General features: G+C 45.0%; 1 protein-coding gene across 30 annotated transcripts in view; it reads left to right on the top strand.

The window, feature by feature from the left end:
* Positions 1 to 17,066, top strand: part of TEX14 (testis expressed 14, intercellular bridge forming factor) — an 81,674-nt gene that overhangs the window by 44,673 nt on the left and 19,935 nt on the right. For 24 of the 30 annotated variants that reach the window (XR_016388968.1, XR_016388969.1, XR_016388971.1 and 21 more), the window contains 8 exons: positions 1,051 to 1,976; positions 5,649 to 5,755; positions 8,079 to 8,204; positions 8,405 to 8,493; positions 9,367 to 9,648; positions 10,516 to 10,616; positions 13,105 to 13,224; positions 15,006 to 15,072. Coding sequence is in view for 25 of the 30 variants with exons in the window: in XM_089900894.1 (XP_089757020.1) it covers positions 1,051 to 1,976; positions 5,649 to 5,755; positions 8,079 to 8,204; positions 8,405 to 8,493; positions 9,367 to 9,648; positions 10,516 to 10,616; positions 13,105 to 13,224; positions 15,006 to 15,072 (1,818 nt within the window). In the remaining 5 variants the exon portion in view is untranslated. The remainder of the gene's footprint in view (positions 1 to 1,050; positions 1,977 to 5,648; positions 5,756 to 8,078; positions 8,205 to 8,404; positions 8,494 to 9,366; positions 9,649 to 10,515; positions 10,617 to 13,104; positions 13,225 to 15,005; positions 15,073 to 17,066) is intronic. The other 6 variants (XM_022552503.2, XM_089900888.1, XM_089900890.1 and 3 more) reach the window with 5 other exon arrangements.

Here is a 17,066-nt window from a genome sequence, read left to right as displayed (position 1 = left end):
AACATTTTAGTTCATCAGAAGTAATTTGTTAACACTTTGGTGTTTCCTTCCAACCTGTTTTCTAAAGCCTTACTGCTTCTTAGTATACCTGGAAACCTTAGAGCTCTGAGCTGGAAAGGACCTTGCAATCACCTGGCTTGATGCCCTCATATTCCAGATGCGAAAACTAAGGTTCAGAGAGGTTGTGGCTTGCTCACAGTTCCAGGTTTATTACGCAGCTGGAACATAGGCCTTTGGATTCTAGCCAAGTGACTATTCTCTGACTCTTTGGACAGGCCTGGAAGCCTCCAGAATGGCCCTCCAAGCTCTTATTACTTTGGCTTCTTCGACCCATTCTCTGCGAGCTGTACACCATCAACCAGGGGTGGTGGGTAGTCAGTCCTGGAGTTAATTTTTGAGGTATTATCTCTCTCAGTGCAGTGGATTCTTGGGCAGTGTCTCAGCTTCTTTTATCAGATGCTCACAAAGAGCACAACTTGAACTGATATGAATATTCAAACACCTTTAGTGTAAAGTATGAATTTAGTCCTAAGATTCAGGGGCCTGTAATTTGCTTGTCCTGAAGTTATGCATGTTTTGAACATACTATAACTCAAGCTTAGAACATTTCCTCCCGGGTTTGATCCTTCCCAAATTTTCTTTTTTTTTTTCTCTTACATATACATATATATATATTTATTTGGTTGCACTGGGTCTTAGATGCAGCAGGTGGGCTCCTTAGTTGTGGCAGGTGGACTCCTTCGTTGCAGCATGCATGTGGGATCTAGTTCCCTGACCAGGGATCGAACCCGGGCCCCCTGCATTGGGAGCACCCAGTCTTAACCACTTCGCCACCAGAGAAGTCCCCCAAATTTTCTATCTCAACCCACGTCAAAATAGTTAGAAATACACTCTCACCCTCTGTGTGTGTATCTGGTAGTCTTCCTAACTGGAAAGGGAGTGGGAAGATGAAAAGCTTTTTTCTGTGTTCTCATGCTGCTGGAGCAACAAGCCAAGGCTGCTGAGCTGCTGCAGTCACTTTAATCAACTGCGTGTTGCTGCTCTTTTCAGCAGGTGGCCAGCTTCATTCACCAAGGGGTCACCCCACTCTCACCGAGAAAGCAGCACCAGAGCCTCTGGGCCCAGACCCAAGTCTGGAGGCCCAGGAGACACAGAACCAAGACGCTGCTTCTCCTGCTTGCTCTGTGGGGGGAGAGGCCAGGAGCCCCAGCCCAGGTCAGGCGAGCCTCTGCAGCTTCGAAATCAACGAAATCTACTCAGGCTGCCTGGACGTGGGAGATGACAAAGAGGAAGAGCCCCCGGGAACTGGTTCATCTGTTGAGGGGGCCAGACAAAACCAGGTAGATGAACTGAAGTCCATGGAAGAAGAGCTGGAAAAGATGGAGAGAGAGGCGTGCTGTTTTTCCCATGAGGACAGCAGCTCTTCAGAAGCTGACACGGAGCTCTCCTTTGAGGACTGGGGCTGGCAGAGTGGTTCACTGAGTTCACCCAGCCTGCCTGAGCCAGCCAGAGGAGCCAAGGGCAACGTGAGCAACAGGTCCCTGACCGAGCAGTACATCAGTAAGTGTGTGCTGAATCTAAAGATTTCACAGACCTTAATGCACCAGAATGCCAATTTGCTGAGGAGTATTCAACAGAAAATAGATAAGCTTGAGATGACACAGAAGGAGCAGGGGGGCAGGTCTCTGTGGGCTTCCTCAAGAGAGTTTGCAAACGGCTATGACTGGCCTTCAGCCCTGGGCCCCCCAGCTTCAAGCTATATTCCTCCTGCCATGCAGCTGCTAGGGAACCTGCAGCCGGACACTGAGGGCAACTGCCCGACCCTAGCAAAGTTTCCAAGAACAATGAGAGACTTTCAAGGAGGACATTTTGGCAAAAGGTCCAAGAAAAGAAGCAGCTGTGGCTGGACACCTTTCACCCCTTTCCCCCAAGTCCCTGAAGAAAGCACTAGGGATCAGTCGGAGAAGGGCCAACAGGTAAGGCTGAGAAGTGGGGGCAGGGCAGCATAAGCAGGATCTGGAGCCGGGTTCAGCATTGCCCCTAACCTGCGAGCAAGGACTGACGTCAGCACAGCCAACTCACCGTGGGGTCCTCTTGGCTTTGGGAAGTAAGGCCTCTAGGTTGGAATTCCAAGATAGATAACTCTTTTTTTTTTTTTTTTTTTTTTTTTTTGTGGTTCGCGGGCCTCTCACTATTGTAGCCTCTCCCACCGCGGAGCACAGGCTCCGGACGTGCAGGCTCAGCGGCCATGGCTCACGGGCCCAGCCGCTCCGCAGCATGCAGGATCCTCCCAGACCGGGGCACGAACCCGTGTCCCCTGCATCGGCAGGCGGACTCCCGACCACTGCGCCACCAGAGAAGCCCAAGATAGATAACTCTTCACCTCCTGTTCCAAACCCAGCACACAGCCCATGTCCTTCTCTGTAAATTCAGAGAAGTTTGAACCATGTGAAATTGTTGTTCTATAGGTTAAAATAATCAAGTATTGACACTTTTATATAGTTCAGCTCACCAAATATGGTATCTTGGGCAGGTATTAATCCCCATTTTAAGTTGCTTATTCGTTCATTCATTCACTCATTCAACAAACATTTATAGAGCAAGAGGCTATTTATTAGACCCTGGGATATTATGATGAATGAACCACAAGCTCTACTATGAGTATTTCAGGCACCAGTGGGGGACAGAGGGACTCGATAGTCAAAGAAGATGCCTCAGAGGATGTGAGAAACCATGGGTTGAAGAGTGGTTCCTCCATGAGCTTCTTAAGGACAGGTCTTACTCATGCTGTGTCCCCACACCAGGAAGGGGGCCTAGCACGTAGAAGGTACTTGATAAACAGTCATTGAGGGAAGGACTAAACGAATGAATTTGAACAAGTTCACACATGCAGAGCTGGCGGCCTCTTGAATCAGAATTTTAGAGGTGGATTGAGCCCATCCTTTTACGGAGTGTGAAGCTCAAGCTCAGAGACTTAAACTTTCCAAGGTCCACTGGTGTGGCTGAGAGCGGGGTGAAGTAGGAGAGGTCAGCACCATTGGAAGGAAGATCTTATTACTAAAATTATTTAGAGTTTCTGGCTCATGGTAATAAAAAGCAGGCTTTTGGTGAGTTTTATTATTGTTTTAAAATCCTCCACCTGCAGTGCACCCGCTTAGGCCTGCACAGGGCAGACGACTCCCACTTAACCCCCATGCCTTGCTGCGCTACTGCCGAGGCCCACAGCTGGTCAGGGGCAGGTTTCTGACTCCCAGTCTAGTGCTGTTTCACTGTTCCTTGCTGAATTTCAGTGAGGCTTCAGTCCTCACTTAGAACATTTGGAAAAGCCTTGGCATTTGTTTTTATGTAAAGAGGAAGCACAAAGAATTTACTTAGATTCTTAATTTTTCTGTTTCTATTGGAAGTTAGAGTTTGCTAGAAAACCATTAGAAATAACTTTTATTGTATACTGTGTTTTGGTTACCTATTGCTGTCTGACAACAACAACAAAAGCCCAAAACTTAGTGACTTAAAATAACAATGTTTTATTATTTCTCATAATTCTGTGGGTCAGGAATAAGACAGGGCTTAACTGAGTGATTCTTCCATTCCATGTGGCAGCGGCTGGGATCACCCCCTCGACTGCATTCAGCTGGAGGCTGGGCTGGGCAAGAAGGTCCAAGAAGGCTTCACTTACCTGTCTGGTGCCTTAGGCTCCCCCAGAGGGCCTCTCTCCGCGCTTGGCTTTTCATTCACCCAAGCTTCTCTGCAGCATGGCAGCTGGCTTCCCAAGTGAAAGCTGAAGCGGGCAGGCCTCTTAAAAACTAGGACAGTGTCACTTCTGCTGCTTTTCTGTTGGTCAAAGTCATGAAGCCAGCACAGATTCAAGGGGAGGGAAGTAGATTCCAGCTCCCAAATGTCAGGGAGGGAAGGAATTGATGACAGTCATTGTTGGAAGCCACCTACTAGTACATGAGACTATGTGGAAAACAATTACACCGTATTTCAATTGTTCTTTAAAAAGTGTACCCTGGTTTTCTAGCATAATCAGGAGTAAGGCATTTTCACCTCAATGATTTTTTCAGACAATTGAAGTTCATTCTTTTAATTTCTCCATTCTCAAATTTTTAATCATACTGAATGAAAATATTACAAACTTCCCATTATTCTAAATACCTATTTTGGATATATTCTAAATATATACTGGCCTTTCCTTGGTGACCATGACATTTTTCTGAGCATCTGTTATTGTGATGTTCCCTGATACAATGCTGCCGCCACATAAGAGCCTCTGGAGGTCATATTCCAGAGAGATTATGATCATTTTTATGTATCTTCTCACCTTTAGGCATCTTGCTGCCATCCCCAAATCTCACATTTGTTGCCTGAATAGGTTAGGAAATATAATTAACTAAGTTTGTTAAAATTGGAGTAAGCAGATCCCAAAGTCTTTCTTTTGGATAAAGGGCATAGACTTTCATTTATTTTGCTTCTACTGTTTCCGAAGTATTGTGGCCTTTTTTTGTTGTTGTGTTTTATTTTCATAGCATCCCCCTGGTGGATTTAGGTAGATATTATTGTCCCTGTTTTATGGATGAGGAAACTGAAACATAAGGCTCTCTTAGGTTAGTCTGAGCAAAGGTCAGACTAGAACCCAGGGCCTGGGGCTCCTGCCACAAAACCTGCTGCCTTAATTAATATAGGGGAAAGTTTGGGGATTTTTAAAAATAAATTTATTTATTTATGTATGTATTTATTTATTTTTAGTTTTGGCTGCGTTGGGTCTTCGTTGCTGCGCGCGGGCTTTCTCTAGTTGCGGTGAGCGGGCTTCTGATTGTGGTGTCTTGTTGTGGAGCACAGGCTCTAGGTGTGCGGGCTTCAGTAGTTGTGGCGCTCGGGCTCAGTGGTTGTGGCACTTGGGCTCCAGAGTGCAGGCTCAGCAGTTGTGGCGCACGGGCTTAGCTGCTCCGTGGCATGTGGGATCCTCCCGGACCAGGGCTCGAACCTGTGTCCCCTGCATTGGCAGGCGGATTCTTAACCACTGAGCCACCAGGGAAGTCCAAGTTTGGGGATTTTTGATGTCTATTTTGTCTGCTCCTTCTCCACTTGTGCCCTGTTCAGCCTGGAGTTCTGGGGGCCAACATTTCTATGTAGAGGCCTCCAGCTAAGAGATGCGTTACTAGATGTGAAACATGCAAAATGAAATTGTCTTGAGAGGTCTGGTTAGTTCTACACACTTAGCAAGAATGGCTTTAAAAATAGAATGTGAAGGGACTTCCCTGGTGGCGCAGTGGTTAAGAATCTGCCTGCCAATGCAGGGGACACATGTTCGAGCCCTGGTCCGGGAAGATCCCACATGCCGCGGAGCACCTAAGCCCGTGCACGCCACAACTACTGAAGCCCGCGCGCCTAGAGCCCATGCTCCACAACAAGAGAAGCCGCCACAATGAGAAGCCCGTGCACCGCAACGAAGAGTAGCCCCCACTCACGGCAACTAGAGAAAGCCCGCGCACAGCAACGAAGACCCAACGCAGCCAAAAAAAAAAAAAAAAAAAAAAAAAAAAATATATATATATATATATATATATATATATATATATGGAATGTGAGAGTGAAGGGAAGAGGAATTCCTTCATCAAAGCACTGAAGCATGTCTACTGACTTTTAAGCTGCCATCTCTTTGTGGTCCTGGAAAACAGAGCAGAGGTGAACAGTTTCAGCCCACTCACGGAGCCAAGGACTGTTTGGAAAGAAACAGGAACCAAAATACCAGCAGGTGGGTTAACATTGTATTGTTCTTTGTGTCACCATGTCTTTAGACTCCCATGTGACCCTGAGGCCACTTAATGATCTTCATATGTCTAGTGACAAAGAGATTGTGAGAGATGAGGCATAGTAACACAGAAACGGACCTTGGCAAGTTCTCTCCGTTGCGTAAGTGAGAATAGTGGTATAATGGAGACTTGCAGGGGACATCAAGTGGCTGGCAGGTTAGCCACACAGAACTCATCAGTTGTCAAAAGTAAAGCATCCTGCCTTTCTGAAACTGCCCAGATTGTGGGGTTTTTTTTTTTTTTTTTTGGTTGCACCGCGCAGCATGTGGGATCTTAGTTCCCCAACCAGGTACTGAACTTGCACCCCCTGCATTGGAAGCACAGATTCTTAACCACTGGACCACCAGGGAAGTCCCCAGATTGTTTTTCTTATAAAAAGAATTGCCAAGTATTCCATGCACCAGTGCTACAGAAACCAAACTATGTGAAAACCAGTGTTGTTCAAAATAAGCGTCACTGACTCTGGGGGACAGAAGGAGGGGGTTGAACAGTATCATTGTTACCTTGCGGCCTCTGATTTTTAGCCAGATCAACAAAATGAATTGGTTTCAGCACAAATCACCAGAAGGAGAGTGTATGCGTATGCTGGGTTTTTAAGAACTTAGGTAAAACAAATTTTATTTTGCATAAGAGGAATTATTATTATTTTTTAAATGATTTATTTATTTATTTATTTTGGCTGCATCGGGTCTTAGTTGCGGCATGCGGACTCTTAGTTGCATAATGCAGACACTTAGTTGCGGCATGAGAACTCTTGGTTGTGGCATGTGGACTCTTAGCTGTGGCATGCATGCAGGATCTAGTTCCTGATCAGGGATCGAACCCAGGCCCCCTGCATTGGAAGCACGGAGTCTTACCCACCGGACCACCAGGGAAGTCCCTGCATAGGAGGAATTATTAATGGAGCGATAAATGTTTTTCAAGATAGAGTATTATATCAATTTAGTTTTCCTTTTCTGTGGTTAAATGGCAACATTAATCCACAGCTTGAAGTCAGTCCTCCAGGAAAGAAAATTTTGTTCCTACCCCCAGTGGTGACTAAAACTAATGACAAATTTGCTGTTCCATTCATTTTGGTTAAATATGTACATTAAGGGAGAATCAAGGAAAATGCCCAGACATTTTAGATTAGTGTATTTTACCTTTACAAAGGAAATTAACTGAAGAACCACCTAACTGGCATCAGAGAGTTTAGCAGTCACATCATTGACAGAGGCATATAGGGTGATAGTATAGCCACTGGATGACAAAGCAAAAGCTGTAGTTGTGGCTTCGCCTGCCCAGCTCCACCCTCTTCCCCCGGGAGAACAAAAAACTGACTAAAGAAAAGTTTAACACTTTGCTACCAATCCACCTACTCTTTCTGTATGCTTAAAAAAATTGTAATTATATACATGTAGGCAATTTTGTATCCTCAGTTTTTGCTTTATATTAGAACATGGTTATCCCTTGCTATTAAAAACATCCTGTAAACTTACTTTGAAATTGTTGAATTTCCCCCATTGTTGAATTTTAGGTTGTTTTATTCTTTTTGTTGTTGTTGTTTTCCTGTTATGAATAGGGCTACAGTGACTTGTCAGTAAATTTTTTTTTTTGCATTTTGGGTTATGTCCTTGATAGATTCCCAGAAGCAGAGTTACAAGCTCAGAGGGTTTGAACATTTTAAAGATTCTTGATAGCTATTGCCAAATTGCTCTTCAAAGAAACTGATTAGATGTTACCTTTCCAATTCAACAGTCTCTGCGCTCTGATCCAGTGGGAGAGTGGGGTATTCTGGATAAAAGGGAATTCACATATATGCCATAGATCACACATTTTCAAAGAGTTAGTTTAATAGGTGATAACGTATATATTATCATGGAATATTTAGAGGAAAAAGAAACTCCCTTGTTTTGCAGACGAGGAAACCTTGGCCCAGAGAGATTGAAGTTTGCCAAAGTCAGACAGCTAGCCAGTGGCAGGACATGGTCTCGAACTCAGTGAAACTAGGCTGAAGATCTCTGAATGTTCTTCAGAGCCCCTGGTGCCTCAAGACCATCTTTACAAATGTTAGCTATTGTGCTATCACTGATATGCAGGTGTGCATATTACCAGAGGATTCTGATCAAAGGGCAGGAACAGCTACTGAACCTTCACCTATGTTCTGTGGCATTGTGGCAGGGCTGCGCTACAGCCCAAGTAACCAGGATTCTGTCTGGTGCAGCTGTGTTTCAGTTGTGGGTCTTCTACCTCGAGATCTTCTAACCCACTCCTTTTATTTCTTAGCCAGGGAAGGCCTAGAGAGTCCAGTGCCCGAACCAGAACGACACAGCTCAGTGGTGCACTCCTCACTGTGCCAGGCCACCCACAGGGACCGCTCAGGTCATCCACCCCTGGCCGAGGCTCTTCCAGGTAGAGCCTTGTGGGCTGAACGTTGGGAAGTCTAGTGCTCCCTGGTGGTGGGTTGGAGACGGTGCAATCTCAGGAACGGCTCAGAGTAATAGGGGACAGTCCTCTGGGTGGGCTGATGGGCTTGGGGTTGTGCCAGGACCTTGAGCAAACTGATGTGTTTGTGTCCACTCACTCCCTTCCTCCAAACCTATGCAATTCAGGATCAGCATGGAATCTGTGTCTTCTAAAATCTATAACACAAAGTCAAGAAATAATGAAGATGCTGGAGAGATACACTTAAAATGGAAAAGTGAGTATAAAGTCATGGATTCTGTTGAACAAAATGAAATTTAAAGTATCTTTCTAACCTTGTTGTCATCTGTAAGTACACAGCCTGTATTGCATTGTTCTCCCATATTCTTTTCTTTTTAGATCGTTCCATTTTAAAAGCAAGACCTTTCTGATTACACACTGCAGAAGAGAAGTGCTTTATTCATTTCTATACTATATAGGAAATTCTTCTATTTTACATGTGTATACATATATATATATGTATGTATGCTATATAACACATGCAGTAAAAATACACAATATAGATGTTTAATATATAACATTATTAAGGTAGAGAGCTTGCAGTGTCACTTTCACATATTTTGTGGGCATTATCCTTTTGTATCAGTCTAATCTTGTAAGCTTAACAGGATACAGCATCTACGTTTTTTGATACTAATGCTAAGTGACACTGCAAAAGTAGAGAAAATGGGAGTGAAAACGCACATGAACACAAACATGCGTACTCCCCAAATATGAGCTCAGCGTGGTCTAGAAAGGCTAGACAGACTCAGTGGAATTCCTTCCATTAGTCTCTACAGACTAGGGGCTTCAGATGTCATTTCCTTATAAAATCTTCACAGCAAAAAGGTCCGTCTACAAGTTTCCTGTTACTTTTTACTCTAATTCAGCAGAAAGCACGGTAACTAACTGAAATTCTGCCTTTCCCTTACTCTATCATCAATTCTCTCCTCTCCTCTGCTTCAGGCCAAGCTGAGGATGATGCAATTCCAAAAACGCAATCATTGTGACAATATGAGCTATAGAATATGACATAACTCTTTAAGAATCTAAAGCTTTTGTTTCCAGCATTCACAGTGATCTTTTAAACGCTGCTTTCTCTTACATCCAGCGGAGGTGAAAGAAATGGCAGAGAAAGCAGCTACTGGGCAGCTGGCAGTACCTCCTTGGCATCCTCAGAGTAGTGTGACTTTAGAAAATGAGGCTGAAAACAGGCCTGATCCCCTGCTGCAGCCCCCCATTAGGGTCCCTGAGCACGTGGATTGGCAGCAAGCTGTAGAGCATCCCAAGAAAAATGATGAGCCAGGAGGAAATGGCAAGTGTGACAAAACAGACAGCAGTGACCGCAACAGTGACCAACATGGCAGACAGCCAGGGCCTCGAAGTTTCACCGGTAAGTTCAGTTGGACGAGTCAGGGTAGGTGAGCTCTATCAAGTTGTCAGCTCTCAAAAATAAGTAAACCTCCTAGAATATTTCCTTTGGTCTTCTTTCCTACCTGTCTGGGAATCCTGAATTCCAGGGGAAAGCAGCATACCCTTCTAATCCCACTGTCCTTCAGACAGGTAGAGAAGTCCAGAGATTCATGAGTTTTTCTATTACCGGAGCAGATTCCTTTGTCCAAAGGAAGTAAAATAATCTCCATGCACTGACCCTGGATCTGGGTCTAACCTCACAAAGAATCGAACCTTTTACCTGAGGGCATTGGTGGAAGGCCACTCCCTACTGCCCCCTTCTTTGCGTTGCATTTTAAGACAGAAAAATTCCAGTGGCTCTCAGAGAGTCTACGCCTGAGGAACTTAGAGACAAACGACATTTACTGTCATCACTTTTAGAGATTTGTAGGTGAAAACTGAAGAGTGTGTATTTCTACCTGGTAATTTGCTTGCAATCAGGGCATGGGATATCGTTTCACAGTTGTTTGCAAATCAAAGGAAGGTACATCTAAAATTATTATTTATCTTAGGTAGAAAATCTATTGGTTTGGATTTTTTTGGTATTTAAAATCTGTTCCTTGTCAAGCATCGCTCTTGAATGGGTAGGCAAAAGGGTGGCTGATCCAGGGCCACGTGCTGGGGCCAGACTAGCCTAACAGTCTCCACTTCGATTTGACATACGAAACATGGCCACCCTTGGCCACCCTTGGCAGAATATGACAGGTACAGATGTACAGAATATGCCTACATCTCTTCTCTCATGCCACCCTTTGCCCCTTCCATGCCATTTGAATATCACCAAATGACAATGTGTTATAATTATTAGGTACCAGGCACCTGCCCCCCAGAAAAAATGAGCAGCCAGAGCATGGCGAAGTCTTTCAAGAAAATTCGGATGCACCTGTGGTTGTTGAGAAGTCTTACAGCGTAAGTCATACTGCCTGGAGAGCCAACTTGAACCCAAAGACCTACTAGAACTGAGTTGTTATGTATTATGACATTGAAATAATATCTATCGTAGTTCTTTTTTGCTGGAGCATGTGCCCTCATGTCTCTGACATGAAAGAAGAAGTCTTTCCTCCCTGCTTGATACTTTTTTTTTTTTTTTTTGCGGTACGCGAGCCTCTCGCTGTTGTGGCCTCTCCCGTTGCGGAGCACAGGCTCTGGACGCGCAGGCTCAGCGGCCATGGCTCACGGGCCCAGCCGCTCCGTGGCATGTGGGATCTTCCCGGACCGGGGCATGAACCCGTGTCCCCTGCATCGGCAGGCGGACTCTCAACCACTGCGCCACGAGGGAAGCCCTGCCTGATACTTTTTGAGTTAGTTCAACTCAAAGCATTGTGTATATCGGAGCTTGGGGAAAACACAGACAAGTGTTATATTCAGCTCTGACCCTTGAGCTTTCTGTCAAGTTGGCTAGACAAGACCAACTCTTTTTTTTCTTAATTAATTAATTTTTGGCTGTGCTGGGTCGTTGCTGCGCGCAGGCTTTCTCTAGTTGTGGCGAGAGTGGGGGCTACTCTTCGTTTCGGTGTGTGGGCTTCTCAGTGCGGTGACTTCTCTTGTTGTGGAGCATGGGCCCTAGGCACGAGGGCTTCAGTAGTTGTGGCTCGCGGGCTCTAGAGCACAGGCTCAGTAGTTGTGGCGCACGGGCTTAGTTGCTCCACGGCATGTGGGATCTTACTGGACCAGGGATCGAACCCATGTCCCCTGCACTGGCAGGCAGATTCTTAACCACTGCGCCGCCAGGGAAGTCCCAAGACTAACTCTTAAAGCACGGTCAGTTACCAAAGCTCGTGACTCAGGTCAGATTGAAGTAGGAAAAGCAAGGCCAGGGTTGCGATGGGAGTACCTTCACCTGGAATGTCACCTAAGACCCAAATTCAGCTTTCAACTCAGTGGAAGGAATGTGTTCATGCCTGAAACCTCTGCCTCAGCAAGATCTCTGGGATACAGTCATATCCTAGCATTTGCATTGGGGTTACAGCCTTGCTTCAGGGATTTAATGCATTCTTCAGGCATGCAGTTGGGCCATAGTCCAGCCAGAGCAAGGAACCAGAATTTTTGTAATCACCATTGACGTGGGCCCAGGATCATTTAAAGAATATAAACAGCAGCTGAGAATGAAACAATGTAAAAAGCCAGGTGTGATAACATTTGAGGTCTTTTGAAGAACATACTATCGTAGTAATCATAGCACACAAACCGCTCACAGGACAATTTATTCTTTCTCTCATGTGAGGGCTGGAAGGATGTGCCACATTCAGCATACTGGCTTGGCTGGAGAAGCATCTCTGTCAGGGAAGTGGGGAAGGTATGGGAGGCCAAGCTTGTCTGAGAAATCTCAGTTTGACAGGAGGGGCTGAGGAAAGCAGCTGCTAAGTGCACAGAGGAGGAAGTGTGGCAAAAGCAGTGTCCGAGGAAATAAACCACAAAACCTCTGCAAAAGGACGACTGAAGGTGAGGAAGGGAGCCACTTGTCTGGCCATGTGGTGATCAGGGCCTGAATGTAGAAAAAGAGCAAAAAAGGAAGGGGTAGAGTGGAGATGCTGAAGAAATAACTTACTTTATTTTATTTTTATTGTTGAGATTGCATTGCTATTTTTAAAATCGTGCTTCTTTTTTAATTGATAAATTTATTTATTTTATTTATTTATTTTTGGCTGTGTTGGGTCTTTGTTGCTGCACGCGGGCTTTTTCTAGTTGCGGAGAGCGGGGGCTACTCTTCGTTGCGGTGCGCCGGCTTCTTATTGCGGTGGCTTCTCTTGTTGTGGAGCACGGGCTCCAGGCATGCAGGCTCAGCAGTTGTGGCTCACGGGCTCTAGAGTGCAGGCTCAGTAGTTGTGGCACACGGGCTTAGTTGCTCCGCGGCATGTGGGATCTTCCTGGACCAGGGCTCGAACCTGTGTCCCCTGCATTGGCAGGCGGATTCTTAACCACTGCACCACCAGGGAAGCCCCAAAATCATGCTTCTTCACTTGCCTTTAAACGGGAATACCTGAGGGAGTCCCAGTTCTGAGCAGCCTCAGCCTGGAGGACAATGCCAACACATGGACTGTATCTAGGCTCTTGAGGATCAGGGTGTTTAAATTCAGTCCCCAGCTTGAGTTGTCTAGGGACTTTTTTCTTCCTGTGAATTTTAGAGCAAAAAGGTCACCCAGCCTCCCCCCACTTCCACTGTGCAGGTAAGGATGTTGAGATTCAGGACTGTCATTTGTCACATTTGCTCCAGGGGGTTCACAGCTCACAGTGGGGAAGGAGGGCCAGAGGTGCAAGTAGGCAGGAAGGTCTCAGAGAGTGTCACCCCGACCACAGAGTAATTTTTGATACCCCATCATTAACACTGCATCCAGCTATAAAGGGATTTGTTTACAATAAACACCAACTTAAAAGTGATTTCCTACCTTATTAATAGGATCAGTCCATGCAAGCAACTTGTTCACCAGAGTCTTCTGAAGGCATAACAGATGAAGTTTTAACTCCAGACCATGAATATTTTTACACCTCAACTGCTCAAGAAAACTTGGCTCTAGAGGTAAAAAAAAATTTTTTAATAAATTTATTTGTTTGTTTTTTATTTTTGGCTGCATTGGGTCTTCGTTGCTGTGTGTGGGCTTTCTCTAGTTGAGGTGAGCAGGGGCTACTCTTCATTGTGGTGCACGGGCTTCTCATTGCGGTGGCTTCTCTTGTTGTGGAGCACGGGCTCTAGACGCACGGGCTTCAGTAGTTGTGGCTTGCGGGCTCTTGAGCGCAGGCTCAGTAGTTGTGGTGCACGGGCTTAGCTGCTCCACGGCATGTGGGATCTTCCCGGACCAGGGCTCGAACTTGTGTCCCTTGCATTGGCAGGCATATTCTCAACCACTGTACCACCAGGGAAGCCCCTAGAGGTAAAAATTTACAGTTCAGGATAAAGTACATCTTCAGCTTTTCTGTTGCCTTATTCCCTTAAAATTATTTTTATTAAGAAAATAGCTTACACATAAAAGTATATAATGTCAATTTATCAGTGTTTTTGTGTGTTTTGAAAAAACATGTGAAAAATAAGATTTTTGATAATGAAGGTCATAAGCAATTTCTCCCAAAATTGTGGCTCCTGCATTTGTACAGCACTTTGTACTTCTTTTTTCAAAACACTTTCCTTCATGTTACCCAATTCACACATCCTTCCTGAAGGGAAAAGAAGGCAGCCTGCTGTTATTCCTCTGTGTGAAGAACTGGCGAACGCAGATGTAGGGAATTAGCCCTGGCCTGGCCAGATTTAGTGGTGAGACAGCCAGGAATAGAGTCACAGTGTCAGCAGTGAATGTTAGGCTGTCCAGTACACAGGGCTTTCCCTGGGATCTGCCTAGCTTTTGCAAGAACCTGTTTGTACAGAGTATTTTCATTTATAAAATGAAACTTATTGGATTCTCTTATTTACTTACGTTATTTTAACCTCACCTGTCCCCTAACCTGCCACTTTTTGAGGTTCTTTTACCAATATGGAAGGTACGGTAGAGGAAAGAGAGGATTGTACATGTCAGTCACAACATTTGACTGACAAGAAGAATTCAGTGATGCATCAAAAAGCGTAGTTTCCACTTGTTGGCACTTCTGAAAACTCAATTAGAGCAATTTTCCATTATTAATCCTTTAAACATTCTTGGTTTTACGGTGGACTGGGACATTAAGAAAATCTTTAATAGAAATGTATAAAGTATATATACATACATATGTATATACATGTAACATACATATGTATATACATGTAACATGTAGATGCATATAAAAAGTATAACGGAGAAGACTACACACATCTTTAGTGTACAGCTCATGAAATTTTACATGCTGAACACACTCATGTAGCCAGCACCCAAATCAAGAAATAGACCATTCTTGATCCCCCAAAAGACCTCCTTGTGTTTCCTCCCACTCCCTGCCTCCCCTCAAAGGAACCAGTGTTCTGACTTCTCACCCCATAGAGTAGCTTTGCAGCCTGGGCCGTTTTTCCTACCTTCCTTGGCTTTTCTGATAAAGCTCTCAGGAATCAAAACATCTTTGTTGGAAGGTTGTGGTGAGGAGGGGATGATGAAGGGAAAAGTCACCCGATTCCACCTCAAAATGGGAGGTGGGGGAGGGCTTGTTGTTGAGGAAGAACACATAGTACAAATAAGTTCTTAATGTCTGTGATGAAGGTTTGTTCTTTTTCTATAGAAGATGTAGGAACCTTATGAAGATTTTCAAGGTTTAAGAACATCAAGAAATTCTCTCTCCACCTTCTGATGATATGTCTGCCTCCAGTGACCCTCCTTTCTTTGCTCTTTCATTCTTTTGCAGACCTCAAGTCCCATTGAAGAAGACTTTGAAGGAATACAACATGCTTGTGCCCGACCTCAAGCCTCTGGTAATAAGCCCTCAGGGCAGATTCCTTTGAGAGTCCCTCATCTTTACTTTCTGTCAGATCACACATGTTTAGAGCTGGAAAGGTCCTTAGAAATAACCTTCCAGGCCTTTCATTTTACAGATGAGAAAACTTAGGCTCAGTGATTTCCCCTGCCCCTCACTAGTCTCATGACATCCATACATCATGTTATTTATACCTCCCCTTGCATTCTTATAGCATAAGTTATAGCAGTTGCTTCTTCTTCTATTTTCCCCCTGTAGTCTCTTTCCCTAGATTTCAGGCTCTTTTGTGGCACATAGCAGGTGTTCAGTTATCTTTGCTGAGCTGACCTGAGGGATTGACCTAGGCCACACAGCTAGTTATTGACACAGTGACAACCAGAACTAGGTTTCCATGTCCTTCTCTTCCCCAAAAGGCAGAGTTCCACCATCATTTTCCTTTGGTTGCTTGGCATCTTAGCAAAGGATTAATAATAGCCAACAGTACAGCGAATGTAACATCCTTCCCTTGGGAGGCCTTGGGTTCTATATAACTTAGCAACTGCTTCCCGTTACATGGTAAATTAACCTTGGATCAGCAGCCGGGGTGTGACACAAGACAAGATATAAGTGAACCACAGGTTCTGATACAGGCATTTTAAAAATTGTGCACTTTCGCTCTTTTAAGGTATGCAACCATCCATTTTTAAAACCAGGGTTATCCACCTACCAAGCCATGTAGCTCGGTCCAGGGTCGTGTCTCAACAGTCTGAACCCGGGCTGGGTGGGTTTAGGTTCCGACCATACTCCCTTCCTCCTGCTGCATACTCCAGCTGCCATCTCTAACCTGATGCAGGCCCCCGTCACAGGCACAAGCATTTTAAGAAGCTGTAAGCTTTTAGATGAACAGTTAAATTCTCAGGACAATATGTATTTAAAGTTCCCAAACCTGGGTCTCTGGCCACCCAGCTCTTTCTGTGGAGCCTCTGCCCATGATCACTTTCTGTGTGAGCCTGACCTGTACATGGCCTCTTCACTAGTGTTTGGAAGAGAGTTGAGTAGGATAGAGAAGTTATGGGGCAGGCAGTTCAGAAAACCAGGGCTAGTTGGATACAAACATCTAAAGTACATGTAGAAGCCTCTGATTTCTACTCTGTTTCCTCCTTTTAGCCCTTCTCCTCACCCTTTTTCACTAGGGCTCTGATATATCAATATATCCTCTCCATACCAGGCAATACAACAGGGATAAAAGTTGCATACATGCTGGGTTCCAAGCCCAGTTCTGCCCCTGATTTTTTTTGTGCATTACCTTGGGCATGTCACTCCACCTGAGGGCCCCACTTTCCCTCCATGTAAAGTAAAGGAGAAAGTTACACTCTAAAAGCTCTTAAGTTCCCCTCCAGGTCTAAATTGTGCTTATTAGGAATTCATTTATGCTTTCCAGGTGTTTACGCTTTCTAGGCATTTGAAAAGGGGTGGAAAGAAGAAGAACCCCTAGGCTTCTCCACTGGTGGGGTTTCAGAGTAGCTTGGCTTCTGCTGAAGGTGGCACTTTTATAGTGGGCCTCCCATTGCCTACCAGACTACCTCCTGGACCTAAAGAATGGCAGGCGGATCTTGAGCACTTGCCAGCGGGGCAGGCTGGTCTGTCTGTCCTCTTCTCTATAAACCAGAGCTATGTAATGGTGGAAAGGAAAATGGATGCTGGCCCCGTGTGTCCAGAGGCCTTACTGAGAGCTGGGGAGGAGTGACTTCAGATGCTTGAGGCCAACGAGAACAGAAGACAGTTGAATTAGCTCCTTAGTACTCGAGACCCCATCCCCACTCCTTAAGTGATGTTTGGTGGCCAAGAGACACAGTTAATGTTCTGGGAATGCCCAGAACATTGGTCTTTTCTTAAAATTTTCATTTAGTTATTTAATTTTATTTATTTTTGGCTGCATTGGGTCTTTGTTGCTGCATGCAGGCTTTTCTCTAGTTGTGGCGAGCAGGGGCTACTCTTCCTTGCGGTGCACGG

This window comes from Delphinapterus leucas, chromosome 19, assembly GCF_059928025.1.
Source record: "Delphinapterus leucas isolate spDelLeu-1000000601 "Yukka" chromosome 19, BTC_Dleu_Yukka2, whole genome shotgun sequence".
Taxonomy (NCBI): Eukaryota; Metazoa; Chordata; class Mammalia; order Artiodactyla; family Monodontidae; genus Delphinapterus; species Delphinapterus leucas.
Note: the sequence above shows the minus strand (reverse complement) of the source record. Positions and strands in the feature narration are given on the sequence as shown.